This window comes from Paroedura picta, chromosome 8 (genome assembly GCF_049243985.1).
Source record: "Paroedura picta isolate Pp20150507F chromosome 8, Ppicta_v3.0, whole genome shotgun sequence".
Lineage (NCBI taxonomy): Eukaryota > Metazoa > Chordata > Lepidosauria > Squamata > Gekkonidae > Paroedura > Paroedura picta.
The window spans coordinates 80,812,856-80,828,624 of record NC_135376.1 but is presented as its reverse complement, the minus strand read 5'-3'; the positions used below and the strand labels follow the sequence as shown (position 1 = coordinate 80,828,624).

The window sequence follows — 15,769 nt, the reverse complement described above, 5'->3', positions numbered from 1 at the left end:
GTCTGAACTGGGTCTCCCAGAAACTAGTTTGATACTCTTGACTGCTGTACATTTTAGCTGCTATGCCAGCTGCTATGCCAGACTGGCTTCAACTAAAAGAAATCATAAGCCAGTGTAGTTTAATGGAAAACAGGCTGAATTACAATTCCTGGAATCTAAATCTTCACCAGCTATGATCAGGGATTTTTATTGTGAGGGTACTCACCATTACAAGGGTACTGGCATCTTTTTTCAGAGGTTTCCCATGCTTTGTTTCTTGTGCATCAGCCCATTTTACTAAGCTAGAGAGAGGAAATACCCCAATACCCTAATGAGAATCCGCAGAGGGAGGGGGAACTGGTGGAAACCAGTGCAACTTTATGTATGAGTACCAGTGATTTTACCTCACACAAAAATTACTGGCTATTCCCTGGGTAAACTTGAGCAACTACTCATTCTATCCTAAAAATAAATGAAAGCTCAACATGAACCATCTTGAGTTTCTTGGAATAAATAGGATAAAATCACCAGCAATTATTACAAAGGAAAATCCTTACAAATTCTAGAATGTCAATTATTTCATAGTTATTTTGCTGCCTCTACCAGAAACTGGGTATGCAGAGAACTCTGGTTGGCCTATACCTCAATCAAAAATGCTCTAACAACTTTTGAGGCAGAAAACAAAATAGCTAGGGCTGAGTTAGTAAACAAATGATAGATGTAAGGATGGTGGGGTTCTAGTGTCATTTTGAGGAACAGGTATTAAGCCGTAAGAACCCAAGTTCAATTCAAGACCACTTATCTTTTTACATAAGACAACATCGCTTTAAAGAGATTTTGTAGGGCCATTTTAAATTGAGTCAAAACAGGGATTCCCAACCAGGGGTCCCCAGGAGCTATGGTCAGCCTTAATGAACAGCCACAACCTAGGGAATCAGCCGCTTCCATTGATCCCTCTCCTGAGCATGAGTGAGTTCTCTTGTGGTTTATGTCCCTGCATGCTTACTCCACCTTAAATCACCTCCTGTTTCCCCTCCACTCTGTACTCCTTAAGCCTGCATGTTAATGCAGGTGGTGATGTCACTTTGGGGGGTGTAGCATAAAAGCATGATTAGCTGACATCACTTCCGGGGTTTCTCAAATCCTGAAAATTTCAACATGGTAAAAAGGTTGAAAAAGGCTTAGTTAAGCCCATTAACCTCAACCTTAAGTTTTACATGTTTCGTATCCATCTTTCACACAGAAAGCAAGGAGGATTACATATAGTAAGTTAGTACAATCAACAAAATGAAACACTCACTTGGATTGTAGAAGTCTAGAACCAACCAGAAATCTAAAAGATGGAGCTGAAACATGGCATATGTATTACTGTGCCATATCAAGCAGTGTAAAATTACACAGGTTCCTACATACAGTAAGCTATACACAGCAGTATAGACTAGGGATGGGCGTCTCGGCCACCTCAATCACTGAAGCCCGAGGCGGTGCGTGGGAGGCCAACACCACAGCATGGATAGGAGGGGCAGCAGAACTGAAACATGGATGGGGCACCTGTGGCATGTCAGCCAGCGGCCGTACACAACCGCAGAGCCTGCTGCCACTGCTGCCCCTGCTCTGTGCGCTGCCTTGGGGTTTGGTGACTGCTGAGGCAGCCGAACACACATCCCTAGTATAGACCACAGTCCCTAATCATTTTCCCAATGATTTTGTACAATGCAAAATTTTTCCAAACATTTTGTACAATGCAACTGTGCTTAGGTGGGTAAAGTTAGCTCTTCAGCTGCTAGGCTTGAAATAAGGGCTACTTCAGCCAACTGACAATATGACCAAGTGCTGTAGTGGTCATTCAGGAGATGCAATACAATAGCTTTTTATCAGTGTTCCAATGTTACAAAAACTGCCATGTCAGGGAGAGCTCCGGCAACAGGATATGGAAACAGTTCAATTTACATAGCACTAAGTACAAGCAGAGAGCAGATGCATGTCGACATCATGCCTCTGGGAAGTTTAGCTTCATTATAAAATGTGATCGTTCCAAAATAAGTCAGTCCTCATTCCAAAGGAACTTTGCTACTGTAGACACCACACTTCAGACAATCAAGTCAATTAATTTTATTTGAAAGCTCACCAAGGGTAGTTTTGCTAACAGAAAAATACTTCAGTGTTTCAATTCAATGAATTAGTTTTATTGAACAATTGTGTTTGCTTTGGCTAGTGTCACTATCAGCGAAAAAAATATTTCATACCATTTTGCATCCCTAACTTAAGAGCATAACCTTGGGGTACTAAGCAGCTCTTCTGCTTATATATTAGAGTCTGATTCAGTGTGGCTGGAAGGAACAGAAACTGCCCAAGTAACTAACTTTAGCAATTGCTACCGCCTTAAAAAGTTTTGAAACAGTTTGTGTACTGCTGATATGAGTCAAAACTTCCCCAAGCTCCACAAAAGGCCTTTTGCAGCAGTACTGTTCAAACAGGAAATACTTCAGTGTGGGCTGCAGCTGAATATTTTACAACTGTTGCAGAAAATTTGGGGATGGGATAAGAGAAAGGTGGGAACTGCTCTTTCATTTAGCAGATTAGATTGGTTTGCCTTGTGTGACTGCAGAGATCAGCAGATTTTGCAGCTGTATAGGAACAAGCAACACCTCGGAAGGGATGTTTTAAAATTTCTTACTGTTTTTGCAGAGATTGTCCTTATGCAAGTGTGGACTGCCAACAGCAAGATATGAGTCACACACCGCTGAAACGGTGGCATGGAGAACGAGGAGGAGGAAGAAGTGAAGCAAACCGATTACGCACGGGACGGAACACAACAGCGGCAAAACCCAGAGTATCCGATTATGCATGCGGATACTCTGGAGCCACTTCTGGTTGCGCCCTGGTCCCAGGAAGCTCCACTTTCTTCCACATCTCGCTAACGTGGATTTTTCGGAGGCATACACTGACTCTGCGCCCGGTTGCCGCCTGCGGTGTGCATAATTGGTGATTTTAGCCGCCTCCATTCCACCCCGAATGTGGACTTTCCACTCCGTGCATAATGGGCCACAGTGACTGCACATTTCGTTTGCACCTTTTCCCTATTCTTCTTAAAGTACTTTGGGATTGGTATAACCCGACCTCGACACTATATGTGATTTCTCACTTTTCTAAGACACAAATCTGTAAACTGTATGGAAATTCAGTATAGTTTTCATGCTGAGAACTAATGGCCTGCAATTGTATGCCCGCTTTCATCAGAATAAGCTCAATCAACAAAAGTAGAACTTACTTTTGAATTAACGTGCAGACGAGGCAAACTTCTACTCTTCTGCCTGTTTTATGTCCTTGACATAAATCAGAGGCACCTAATGCTGAATTCCTAAAAGGTTATTGATCATGCTGCTCCCCCCCCCCCATGCTGCTCCTGATTGTGAGGAAGAAGCACATCTCTTGTCATCAAACCACATTCACAACAATTCCACACACTTCTACAACACTATGGAACATTTTAAATGCAGTCGCTTTGGCTGAGCTACATAGATGTTTTTGCACATGATGTCGAAATTGATCAACCTGAACACACCTGAACACATCTCAGAATGTTGGTCGTGAGAATGCTGCACCATCAGTCAAAGTAGCTTACCATATAACTATACTCTACTTTTGGAAAACTTTTCAGCATACAATTAATAGCAACCTACAAGTGCTCACAAGTCTTGAAGTTAATTGAAACAGTTAATGTATATAACCTACACAGCACCGAAAGTGTTTGTGTACATACAGAGTCAAAAAGTAACAGATTATGTCACTGCAGATAACTGAACCAAATGTACATTGGATGAACTATATTCCATTATTGTTTGGGAATAATGGCAGCGTGTACAATGCCTACCCCCACACAGAACATCTATGGCAGCCTTTTCAACCTTTTTACCATTGAGAAACCCCTGAAATCTTATTTGGGCTTTAAGAAACCCTTGTTGTTTCTTGTTGTTGTTGTTAGGTGTGAAGTCCTGTCCGACCCATTGCTACCCCATGGACAATGATCCTCCAGGCCTTCCTATCCTCTACCATTCCTCGGAGTAACCCTAGATAAGAAACCCTAGATAGGACCATGTCTAGCATAAGACACTGCCAAGTTGGCAGCTCTGTATGCAAATAGTTTTTGTGCACAGCAGTACGCTAGTATCACTTACGAATGGAACTACCAGTATTTTTTCCTGGCTAGCAGTTTATGCCTCTAACAGCAGTTTGTTAAAGAAATTCAGCATGTGAAGTTTCTCCCTACACCTTCATCTCTATGCCTGTCAGTTTACCCGCTGGTTTACAAGTACCACTGTTTGATAAAATGCTGTATCAAGGAATGATTTACATATATGATGGGAACTCTGCTGACCAAACGTAACAAAACTTTTTACATAATCAGAAAACCATTGTGCTATAGTGGCTAAAATAGTAGCCCAGGAAAAAACAGGAATTCACCAAGTAATCTTGAACCAGCCCTCAACCTAACCTCCCTGAGATCATTAATGTGAAGCTAGAAACATCAGAGTGAACAAACACAACATGCACCACTATCACTGCATAAGACAGTCTTCTCAACACAGCCAGCTCATACAGATGAATCATACAGCCAAATAAAACAACACATGAAGCTGTCTTACATTAACCATAGGCTTACAAAGGCCAGTACTGTCTACTCTATCCCAGACTGAGGTCTTTCCCATCATCTACTATATCACCCTTTAAACCAGGACTGAATCCAGGACCTTTTGCATGCAGAGCAGATGTTCCTGTTCCTCCACTGAGCCACTCTCTTCAGAGGATTGAGAGCCAATATGGTTCAGTGGTTAGGAGAGTTAACCTAGCATTTGGGAGATCTGGGCTTTGAATCCCCACTCACACATCAGAAGCTTACAGGATGATCTTGGCCCAGTCAAACACTCAGCCAAACTACCACATAGGGTTACTGTGAGGATAAAATGAAAATGTAAACCACTTTGAGTCCCCATTGGGGAGAAGGGGGGTGTACAAATAAACAAAAATCCTATGATCAAAAATCAGACCAATGGATTTAACAGGGCTTATGCCCCAGCAATCCAATACAGGTCTGAAGCTTTTATTTCCCATCACTGTTTAAGACAATGCCAGTGAGGCTAAGAGCTTCTATGTGCAGCAGAAAAGGGAGGCAAACAAGTACAACCCACACCTATCTTGGTGTTGGAAAGTGCCATCAAGTTGAAACGGATTTATGACAATTCTATGGGATTTTCAATGCAAGAGTTGTCCAGAGCTAGCCTGCTACTACCTGCCTCTGTGTAGTGACCCTGGTGTTCATTGGTCATCTCCCATCTATCCATGTACTAGTCCGGGCTGACTCTGCTTAGCTTCCAAGATCTGGCAAGGTCAGAGCAGAGCAAGAGATGGCAGGCCACTGCCTTCCTGTGCACAGCAACCCTGGTGCTCCTTGGTGGTCTCCCATCCAAGTACTAACCAAGGCCAACCCCATTGAGCTTGTGATATCAGGCCAACCTGGGCCATCCAGATCAGTTCATCCTAACAATATACTCTGTGTGTGTTTGTGTGGGGAGGGGGTATTTGCTGCATTACTGCTTGTCAGGGCACATGCCAAATTGTGCCAAAGAAATGGTGGCAGGGTATGAGATGGGATTCCTTCAGATACCTAACCCACACATTCTGCACAGGATGGATAATGCACTTTCAATGCACTGTTGCAGCTGGATTTCCCTGCACGAAATTTTCACTGCATCCAAAGTGAATTATCCCGCCACCAATCCTGGGCACTTGCACACCGTCCAACCCAGCCGCCCAGCGCCTGGACAGCGCGCTCCTGAGGGCCGTGGGCGGGCCGGCCGGCCTGTCTCTCACCTCCCTTGCAGGGGGTGCGGTGCTGGCTGTGCTGCGCCCGGTAGCCGTCGATGACCTCCCACTCGCCGTTGTCGCGCTTGATGGGGAAGGAGACGCTGAGCACGTGGTTGCAGGGCTTGATGATGCGCAGGATGCCGCGGACGCGGTGCCGCTTCTCCTCGGCGCTCTCGCGGGTGCGCAGCCCCTCCACCAGCTTGTCCTCCACGATGCTGGCGCCGCGGTCGAAGAAGCCCTCCACCATCTTGAAGAAGTTGGGGTCGTCCTCCCGCTCGACGGCTTGGCTGTAGCGGCGCCGCAGGGCCGGCGGGGGGGCGCCGCCGCAGGGCCGCCTCCCGGGCCCGGGCCCCGCCAGCAGGGCGGCCGCCGCCGAGCATGGCTCCCCGCCGCAGAGGGTCGAGGCGGCCCCGGCGGCGCGGGCGGGCGCCAGCAGCTCCCCCAGGCAACGGTACATGGCCGCGGTTACCTCAGCCGAAGCGCAGCGGGACGGGACGGGAGACGCTCGAGGGAGGAGAAGCTGAAGGGCGTCGGCGCCGCGGGGCGGGGGGAAGGAGGAAGAGGAGGCGGCGGAGGAGGAGGCAAGGAAGGCAAGGCCGGTGCCCGCACGGCCCAATGGCGCGAAGACACGGGCAGGCGGGCCCCCGGCGCTGCCTTTAAATGGCCCTCGCGGGGAGGGCGGGAAACGGCGGGTGAGGCGCTCCCAAGACCGCCCTCCTCGCATTGCGCAGGCGCTTCTCGCCGAACGGCTTGTTTTCTCTTCTTCCCCCCCCCCCCCTCTAGCGCCGCTTTTTTTAACCAGTGCGCAAGCGCCGAATGGGGGTTTGTAGGCATGGAAAGGTTGAGGGAGGAGGCAAGGAGCTTGCTGATTGGCTGCTCTTGTGGCCGCGGGTCTTCCTGCGGTGCCGGAGCGCGCGGAGCGGCCGTTGCGTTCCATCCCCCCTCCACCAGGTGTGTACGTTGGTCGAACTGCCCGGGGGGGGGGTATTGCCAGATCCTCCAGGAGGATCGAGAGTGAGAGTTGCCAGATACAGGCTTGGAAACTCCTGGAGATTGGGGGGTGGGGAGGTCAGGGACCTCAGTGGGGTGTCATGCCATGGAGTTCAGCCGCCAAAGCATCCATTTTCTCCAGGGGGACTGGTCTCTGAAGTCTGGAGATAAACTGTAATTCTGGGGGATCCCCAGGTACCCCTTGGAGGCTGGCATCCCTTGGGGTGCCAAGAGGATGGCCACAGCTCAATGGAAGAGCATCCGCTTGGCATGCAGAAGGTCCCAGGTCCAATCCCTGGCACACCCAGTTATAACGATAAGGCAGCAAGGGATGACACCCTGGACAGCCTTTCTCAACTTTTTTTACTGGAGAAACCCCTGAAACATTCTTCAGGTTTTGAGAAATTCCTGTTTGCTTTTATGGGCAGAGTAGGAATTAGAACCTGGCTCTGGCAAATGCTAGTTAATACTCTTAACCACTACACCACAATGCTTTTGGTTTTCCTGACATCTTTTGTTTCAGATCTGAGGTTTCCAATCAGGGACCTGTGACTGAACTTAGAGTTGGTGATTTCACAACATGATAGCTCCGCTCAGCATGCAAAAATACACTGGATTCTCCAGTGGCATGTTAAAGACCATCAAAGATAAATTCCATCGTAAATTTCAATAGGCGCAGCCCACTTTGTCAGTTGCAATGTCGAAATAAACAGGAGTCTATGGAGGCACCAAAATGAAATTGACTAGATAAGACACTGCTTTGCCAGGACTTACATGGGAGGCAGAATTTTAACTCTGAAACAGCTGGGATCCTTGTGAGCAGCTATGAAAAGAGTCCCAGCAACTTGCATTTTGATGCTGTTGGTCAACAGTTATTCAAACATGTAAGATTAAGCACTCTAGTGCCAACTTGTTGGGTCAAATTTTTGTAGTGTTTCATTAGCCCAGATATGAGCAAGAAAGTTAGAACATAAATGACTGCTCCTTTAATTGGGTACTTAGTCCACAGCAACAATTGTGTTTTTTACCATTTTATTGTTAACTGCCACGAGTCTTTGAGAGCAGTGGTATATAAATCAAAGAGTGAGTGAATGAATAAGAGGAATGGAGCCCCAATCAGGAATTGTTATGAACTGATTTACCCTCTTCCAACATATGTCTTTAGCAGAACTTTTGTTCACCACATCATTAGAATTAGCCACATAGGATGTATTTGACATGGTTTGAAATAATTGTTTTCTACATTTGCAGTGATTATGAATGTTTGTGTGTGAAATGATTGTTTCACCCCAACTCACAAGTTCTAAATAAAGTCTGCAGTGTAGACAAACGTCCTTTGTTTGTTTTGAAACCCATTGTAAAAGTGCTTGAGACTGTACTAAATAGTTGTATTTCCTTAGGATAATTAAGACTTGTGTAACAGCCGGCTCAAGGTTGACTCAGCCTTCCATCCTTCCGCGGTCGGTAAAATTAGTAACCCAGCTTGCTGGGGGGTAAAACGGTAATATATATATATATATACACACACGCACATACAGAGAGAGGGCTTATCCTGATTCCCAGGATTCTGTGAGAAGAGCCATAATGACTTAGTTCAAGATTATCTGACTTTTCAGATAAGCAATATGTAGCCTCATACAACAACAGAATAATATTACTAGCTTACTTACACTCAGAGAAAACTTTGCCCCTGTGCTGTTTATATTGACTGCCCCATAGATACGAACAGACTCTTCCATAAATACCAAACAGAAACAATATGCCGATTGCCCATGTCTGGAATCTATGTGATTTATACTGTTATTGGTTCCTTTTTTTATAATAAATGTATACCCTTCCAAACTCTAGATAAACATCTGCAAAGTTTGAATGGGCAAAGTTTGAATGGAAGATGAGAATTCTTGGAATAAAATTTGCCATAGTTTCCATTTTAGAACTGAGGCCAAAACAGAGGTGTTTTATTAAGGACAAGAGGATAGTCTTTACTATGATGGTATAGCTGGTTGTTGCAGGGGCAGCTGCTAAGCTTCATAAGCTCCAAGAATTCATTTTCTCTTGTGCTGTTTGCATACAAGAGCGTCAATCTAGTTAGCATTCTTACCACTAAGTATGCTGATGGTACATGGATCCCCATCTGTCCCCCATATTCAGATTCATTCTCCTGCCATTAATTTGTCTGTAGTAACTTGATCAGGGTGGTGTATGATTCAGACAAAACTGCTGTCCAGTTGTTCCTGTTTGTGGTTTTAATTTAATAATGGGTGTGGTTCCATTTGTTATTTTTATTTTGAAGCTATTCAGTGCAGCTTTTTAAAAGACCTTTTGACAATAAGCAGATCTGTAATGTAGGTTTAAAGGAAACACCATTCACTCAGCAGTAAAAAAATAGTTTCTTAAGTAAGAACTGTCAGTATATCTGTACTTTTAATGGGGAAGGCAGAATGGGATCTGTAGATTCCAAGGATCTCTTGTGACCTAGGGTGGAGGAAATAATGAAGTACACATGGGGCTTTCATAGGAGGTCCATTGTTTTGATCAGGTGAGCATCCTTGCCCTTACTGCTGTGGCTTCAGTGCTTTATTTTTCCTAATGGGAGCACATAATAGGAACCCATTCAAAGTAAAAGAATGCATTTAAAGATGCCACTGGGGAAGCAAGGACCCGAATTTCTGTATGTTCGGGGGAGCCCAGTTTGTACAACAGGTTTTGGTCTTCATTGTTTGCCATTTTGCATCCTATTTGTGAGAAATGAATGAGGGGCACTGTGGCATGGAGGAGTAGCCGGGGATTAGTGGCCTTTTCTGGGTCTGAGGTTTAAGGTAGATGGCTCTTGGGAGCAAGTGCCATTCTGGAGAGAGCATGCACCTAGCATGGTACACACAGCTAATGGAGAGGAGGCGAGAACTGCTGTGGGTCCAAAGCTGAGGGAAGATTTATTGACGGATGTGGAGAGGAGTTGGTTGGCTCAGGGCATGACACACAAAACAATTAAAATGGTGAGCAGTATATTACCACTCCTGTGTGTGGAAGGGATAGTTCTCCCTTCCTCGAGCTGTGTCTACCCCTTGCAGATGTCCATTCCAGGACTGTGGGATGAGCAGGAAGGAGCAACCATACGGGGAGTGGGGTGGGGGCTAGAGGGAGGGAAGACAAGTTGTTAAAACTGTTCCTCCCTCCCATTCCTCAAGTGCAGCGCTGCTGAGGGGAAGGGCAGTTTCATTCCCCTTTCCCTCTATGCACCAAACCATGTATGCTCACAGCCATTCCCCTTAGTGGATTCTGTGATCCCAGAAACCATATTTATTGCTTCTGAAGAAGCAAGGGCATGACAGCAATGGAGGAGAACATTCCCATTCCACATATGGAACAGTTGCCCAAAATATGATGACCTTGGACTAAATGAAACATACGCATAGCAATCCATGTGCTTTTCTTGGATCATTTCTCAAAGTGCCACTTGGTTTACCTGCTGCAAAACATGTGACATGTGTTGCTGAAGGCTTGAGCTTTCGAGTGCAAGCACTCTTCCTCAGACTAACTTGAAAGCTCAAGCCTTGAATAAATCTTTGTTGATCTTAAAGGTGCCACTGGACTCTAATCTAATAAAAAATCTAATTAAAAAGTGTTTGGATTTGGTGTGAGAGCCAGCTTGGTATAGTGGTTAAGAGTGGCAGCCTCTAATCTGGAGAATCCCACTCCTCCACATGCAGCCAGCTGGGTTGCCATAGGCCAGTCACAATTCTCTCAGAGCTCTCTCAGCCTCACCTACCTCACAGGGTATCTGTTGTGGGGAGAAGAGGAGAAGGGGATTGAAAGCCGCTTTGAGACTCCTTCAGGTAGTGAAAAGTGGGGTATGTAAAACTAGCTTCTTCTATATTTCCATTGGAACACCATCCTTTGATCTCACACTAGTTTCATTCAAGAATTTTAAAGGATTCCTTTTTGGAGAAAGAGCTCTCAAACATATTTTATTTTTCTACCTGAAATTTTATGCAGGATTGAATTCTGGGTGGCTCCTCAATAACTCCAAGATATCTTGGAGGTCAGTGGCATTTGATCAAGAAGTATCTTGACAGTCCAATATCAGTGGCTGCAAACCAGTTTCCTTCCTGGTTTAAACAATCTACAGAACTGTTTATATAAACAGGGAACATTTTGTTTAAACGGTGACCCTCTATCTTTCTGATTAGCATGCAAGTAGTTGGGTGCTTTGTATTTATAGTGGAAATAGTGCTTTTGAAAACTCTAGCAGTTTGATTTTGTGCCTTACAAGAACAGCCTTGCTGGATCAGACCAGTAGTGGACTTAGTCCAGGATCCTGTTTCATACAGGGGTCAACTATCTGACTTGGAATTCCAACAGACAGGGCATAGAGACCAGCACGGGTACTCAGTGGTTTCCTCCCAGTACAGGTACTCAGTGGTTTACTGCCTGCAAATGTTGGAGATCTCTTTTAATATCACTATGTCTAGTAACCATCAATGAACCTCTCCTCCATCAATCTGTCTAACCCCTTTGTAGGGCAATCTATGCTCACAGCCATCATAATGTAAATACTGTGTAAAAAAAAAAACTTTTGGTGCTGGAAGAGTTGCACACAGTTTTCCAAATAGCTCTCTTTGAACTCTGAACATGACTTTTTAAACAAGTCTTTTAATCTGAGATCATTGGCTTCAGAGTATTATGTTCAAATACTTTTGTGATAGTGAAGTGTGGAGCCAGCTTACCTGTTTCTAGTCTTTTAGAACTAAAAGGGAGCCACTGCTTTGTCATGAAAACAGTAATCAAGAAGACAATTATTTTGGCCACACTTGGCATCCAATCGGGTTTTCCTTCTTCTTTCCATCTCTCCTGTTGTACTAACTCAGAATCCATTAAATCTGTCCTTCCTTCCTTCCTATAGGTCTTAAGTAGCATTTTTGAAATCAAACATTACTGGGGATATGAGAAAGGAAGAATTCAGACCAGACATGGCTTGTACATGTTACAAAAATAACTGTCCTTTTGTAAGTTGTCTGAACTGAAAATTCAGCTAAAATTAGTAATTTTTACTCTTGAATCTGCTGGTAATTTAGAAAGACTATCTGCTGAGGACTGAATCCATTGTTCTGGTTTAATCCATTTCTGTCTTGCCTTGTGATACCAGAGACATTCAATAGAACATGTCATACAGATTCAGTAGGACTGTTTCACCTAGAGATTCTGAAGCCGAAAGAAACTTGATCAGGTTCTAATACTGTAATATGCTGTGAGGAGTGCTGAAAGTGAGTGAAGCGCCTACTCTTTCATTATCCTAACGCAGCCTTTTTCAACCTTTTGACCATGGAGGAGCCCCTGAAGTGATTCTTCAGGCTTTGGGGGCCCCCGGAAGTGATGTCAGTTGGTCACACCTCCCGAAAGTGCTGTTTACGCTGGAAATGACATCACCACCTGCATTAATAGGCAGGCTCAAGAAGGACTGGAGGGGGGATAGACAGAAAGCAGCTTAAGATGGGAGTAGGTGTGCAGGCTCTACCCCTTCCCAGCTACAGAAACCATGAGAGAACTCACACATGCTCAGATGGGGCAAGGGAGCAATGGAAGTGGCTGGTTCCCTAGCTTGTGGCTGAATACATTTAAGCAGGGAGGGGGAAGCCGTGAACCCCCTTCAGAGATCCCGCGGTCCCCTGGGGGTCATAGAATCATAGAGTCATAAGCGACCTCATGGGTCATCTAGTCCAACCCCCCACACTCACAACCCTATTGCTCATCCACTCTAACCTGCCACCCCTTGAGACTTCACAAAATCATCCTCTCCATCAGATGGCTATCCAGGCTCTGTTAAAAAATTTCCAAAGATGGAGAACCCACCACCTCCCGAGGAAGTCTGTTCCACTGAGAAACCACTCTAGCTGTCAGGAACTTCTTCCGGATGTTTAGACGGAATTTCTTTTGAATTAATTTCATCGCATTGGTTCTGATCCATCCCTCTGGGGCAAGAGAGAACAACTCTGCTCCATCCCCTATATGGCAGCCCTTTAAATACTTGAAGATGGCTATCAGATCCCCTCTTAGTCGTCTCCTCTCCAGGCTAGACAGACCAAGCTCCTCCAACCTTTCTTCATACGTCTTGGTCTCCAAACCCCTCACCATCTTTGTTGCCCTCCTCTGGACACGCTCCAGTTTGTCAACATCCCTCTTCAACTGGGGTGGCCAAAACTGAACACAGTACTCCAAGTGAGGCCAAACCAGAGCAGAGCAAAGTGGTACCATCACCTCCCGTGATCTGGACAAGATACTGTGCTTGATACAGCCCAAAATCCCATTTGCCTTTTTAGCTACAGAGTCACACTGTTGACTCATATTCAATGTGTGGTCTGCTAAGACTCCTAGATCCTTTTCGTGCATACTACTGCCAAGACAAATCTCCCCCCTCCTATATTGGTGTCGATGGTTTTTCCTACCTAAATGCAGAACTTTACATTTGTCCCTATTGAATTTCATTTTATTCAGGACCCCTGGTTGGGAATCCTTGTATTCCACTTAAAGGCATACATGATCCTCATAGAAACCAAGTTAATGAACAGCAGCAGAGATCAAAAATAGTGGGACCTTCTGTCAGCATTTAGATTTCAGCCAAATAGGCTAAGCAAATAAATTTGGTTACAGAACTTTTCACAAAAGTTCTTGCCTCTGTTGCATTTAACCCAGGGATGATACATTTCTGTGTGGCTGGATAACAGGACTCCTGTTGCCGGAGGATAATGTTTAAAATTTTGTGCAACTTGTTTTGGTGTGATGGCCCTTTCCTGTCAAACCCTGCTTCTTTGTGTAAATGCCCTGAATCAAACCACGCAATCCAGTCTGCAAGCAGCATGGAGGACCACTACTGCAAGGTGTCTACAAACAAATAGCTCAAGGTGATTCACTTGAGAAAAAAAAAACATGCAGGTACCCAGGGTTAATATGGTAGGTGGATAGGATTTCATCCTAACTCCCAAGACTAAGCAAAATCCTTCAGTACATACCAAAGGTAATCTTTGTTACGACAAATAACCCTATAAAAGGTTGCTTCGGGGGGGGGGGGAGCTAAGTTGGTCTTAAGCAGAACAAAGTTTGAGTCTAGTGGCACCTTTGACTGACTAAGTTTTATTCAAGGCATAAGCTTTCATGTGCATGTGCATATTGTTGGTCTTAAAGGTGCAGGTGGACTGAAACCTTTTTTTTCCTATAAAGGTTTGTTACTGTCTATATTTTGCTTTGTGGCTCCAAACCAAACCCCGCTGCAAGCAGGCTTGCTTTACCCTCTCGCTCTGATCCTATGCACCATCTGTTTGCCAAAGTCATAGGCCAGGACTACTGCACAAGAAGGACCCTTTTGCAACAGAGAGGGAGTTGGGCCCACCACCCACTCTGTGACCTATCTAAGGACCCGTTGGAATTCTTAGACCAGGGGTAGTCAAACTATGGCCTCCAGATGTCCATGGACTACAATTCCCAGGAGCCCCTGACAGCGAATGGATCAGATTGCTGTACTTAAGTGACATTTTCTTGTATCTGTTCTTTCTTCTTGCATGGAAATTTCTAGAAAATTGTAACCAATATAGAATAATGTTGAGGAGCCTTGAACTCATCAGTCTCTGTTACTGCAGAACCAGTGATATCAGTGACTTACTTTGGGACTGTATCTACATAAGGACTTCTGTAGCGCTCTCATCTAGTCATTCAGTACATTGGATCTATGAGAACTGAAGGAACGCCTTCACAGGAGAGTGGAAGCAAACTATTTGAAAAAGATCTGTGCAATTTCGACAAGACAAGCACTTAGGAGACATCCCAGGACATTGTGTGGGTACACAAGACAGATCACTTTAACTTTTAAGTTCCTATTAAAATACTGAGGTCCATTCTGCACGAGTTAAAAGTAGCAGAAGTCTTACATATGGTAAACGCTACTAATTTGATGTTCCACATGACGTCGCACACAATCTGCATCACTCCTGCAACACTGGCGCTAAAATTGCTTCGTTGTAGCGATTTCCGGGGAATCGGGAAAAGTGTATTCACCCTCAGAAAATCGCTACACTCCTGCCAACAACCTGCAACACTTGCGAAAAAGACCTGTGCGTTCTCAATGTCGCGGTTGCAACAAAGTCCCTCCCCGTGGCTCTCTCCTCCGAACTTCCGGTGAAGCGATCGCCATTTTTTTCCCGAAGCGAGCGGTGAAAGCAACGAACCAGCGAGGCTTGATTCACCCAGCAAGGCTTCTCCGGCTACAGTCCCTCCACAGAAGTGCTTTAAGGTTCCCCTAAGTCCCCAAGCACAACACAGCCCCCTGTTTGCCAGTTCCCTTTAATTTCGGCCGAAATTCGAGCCTGTGGGGGGGGGGGTTTCACTCGGGGCAGCACACGCCAGCTAGATGGGTCTCTACGTTCGGAAGAATCAAGGCATATTCGTTGAAACGTGTGTCTGTGTGTGCGTGTTTTTTTTAAAACTCTGCTTAAAGGGAAAGGGGCTTTTCAGGAGCATGATAACAACCGCCCATTGGCTGTTCGTTTGATTGACGGCCAGGGGCGGGAACAAGCACAGAAAAAAATCGCTTCCTTTCTAGCGATTCCTACAAGACCGGAAACCTGTGGGGAACGAATGAAACGCTACTGGATTCCACTACAACTGCAGGTATGCAGAACGCCGAGATTCCACTATTTTAAATTCCGTTATTGCTTTCTGAAAGCAATTGACAACACTGGTCCTTGTGCGGAATAGGCCTGAGCTTCTACTGCAAGTTCCTCCAGATGAAAGAGAGCATGTGAATGGCTGAAATCCCCATGTCTGATCTGAACACCAGCTGTGAACTGGAAAGAGATGAAAACTTCTAAAGTGAACAGTAGTGGACTAAACTCAGTGTGGAGTTCCTTTGCTCAGTATGTCTGTGCTTCTCTGGCACTATGCTCCG

At 45.2% G+C, this 15,769-nt stretch overlaps 2 protein-coding genes across 3 annotated transcripts in view; one reads left to right on the top strand and one right to left on the bottom strand.

The window, feature by feature from the left end:
* GLUD1 (glutamate dehydrogenase 1) overlaps positions 1–6,539 on the bottom strand; it is a 31,684-nt gene extending 25,145 nt beyond the window's left edge. The window contains exon 1 of the mRNA XM_077350586.1: positions 5,851–6,539. Coding sequence (XP_077206701.1) covers positions 5,851–6,301 — 451 coding nt within the window. The 5' untranslated portion in view covers positions 6,302–6,539. The remainder of the gene's footprint in view (positions 1–5,850) is intronic.
* Positions 6,540–6,647: 108 nt separating this feature from the next.
* The window catches only part of SHLD2 (shieldin complex subunit 2), a 40,735-nt gene continuing 31,613 nt past the window's right edge, over positions 6,648–15,769 (top strand). For both annotated transcript variants that reach the window (XM_077350585.1, XM_077350582.1), the window contains exon 1: positions 6,648–6,795. The gene's annotated coding sequence lies outside the window, so the exon portion shown is untranslated. The remainder of the gene's footprint in view (positions 6,796–15,769) is intronic.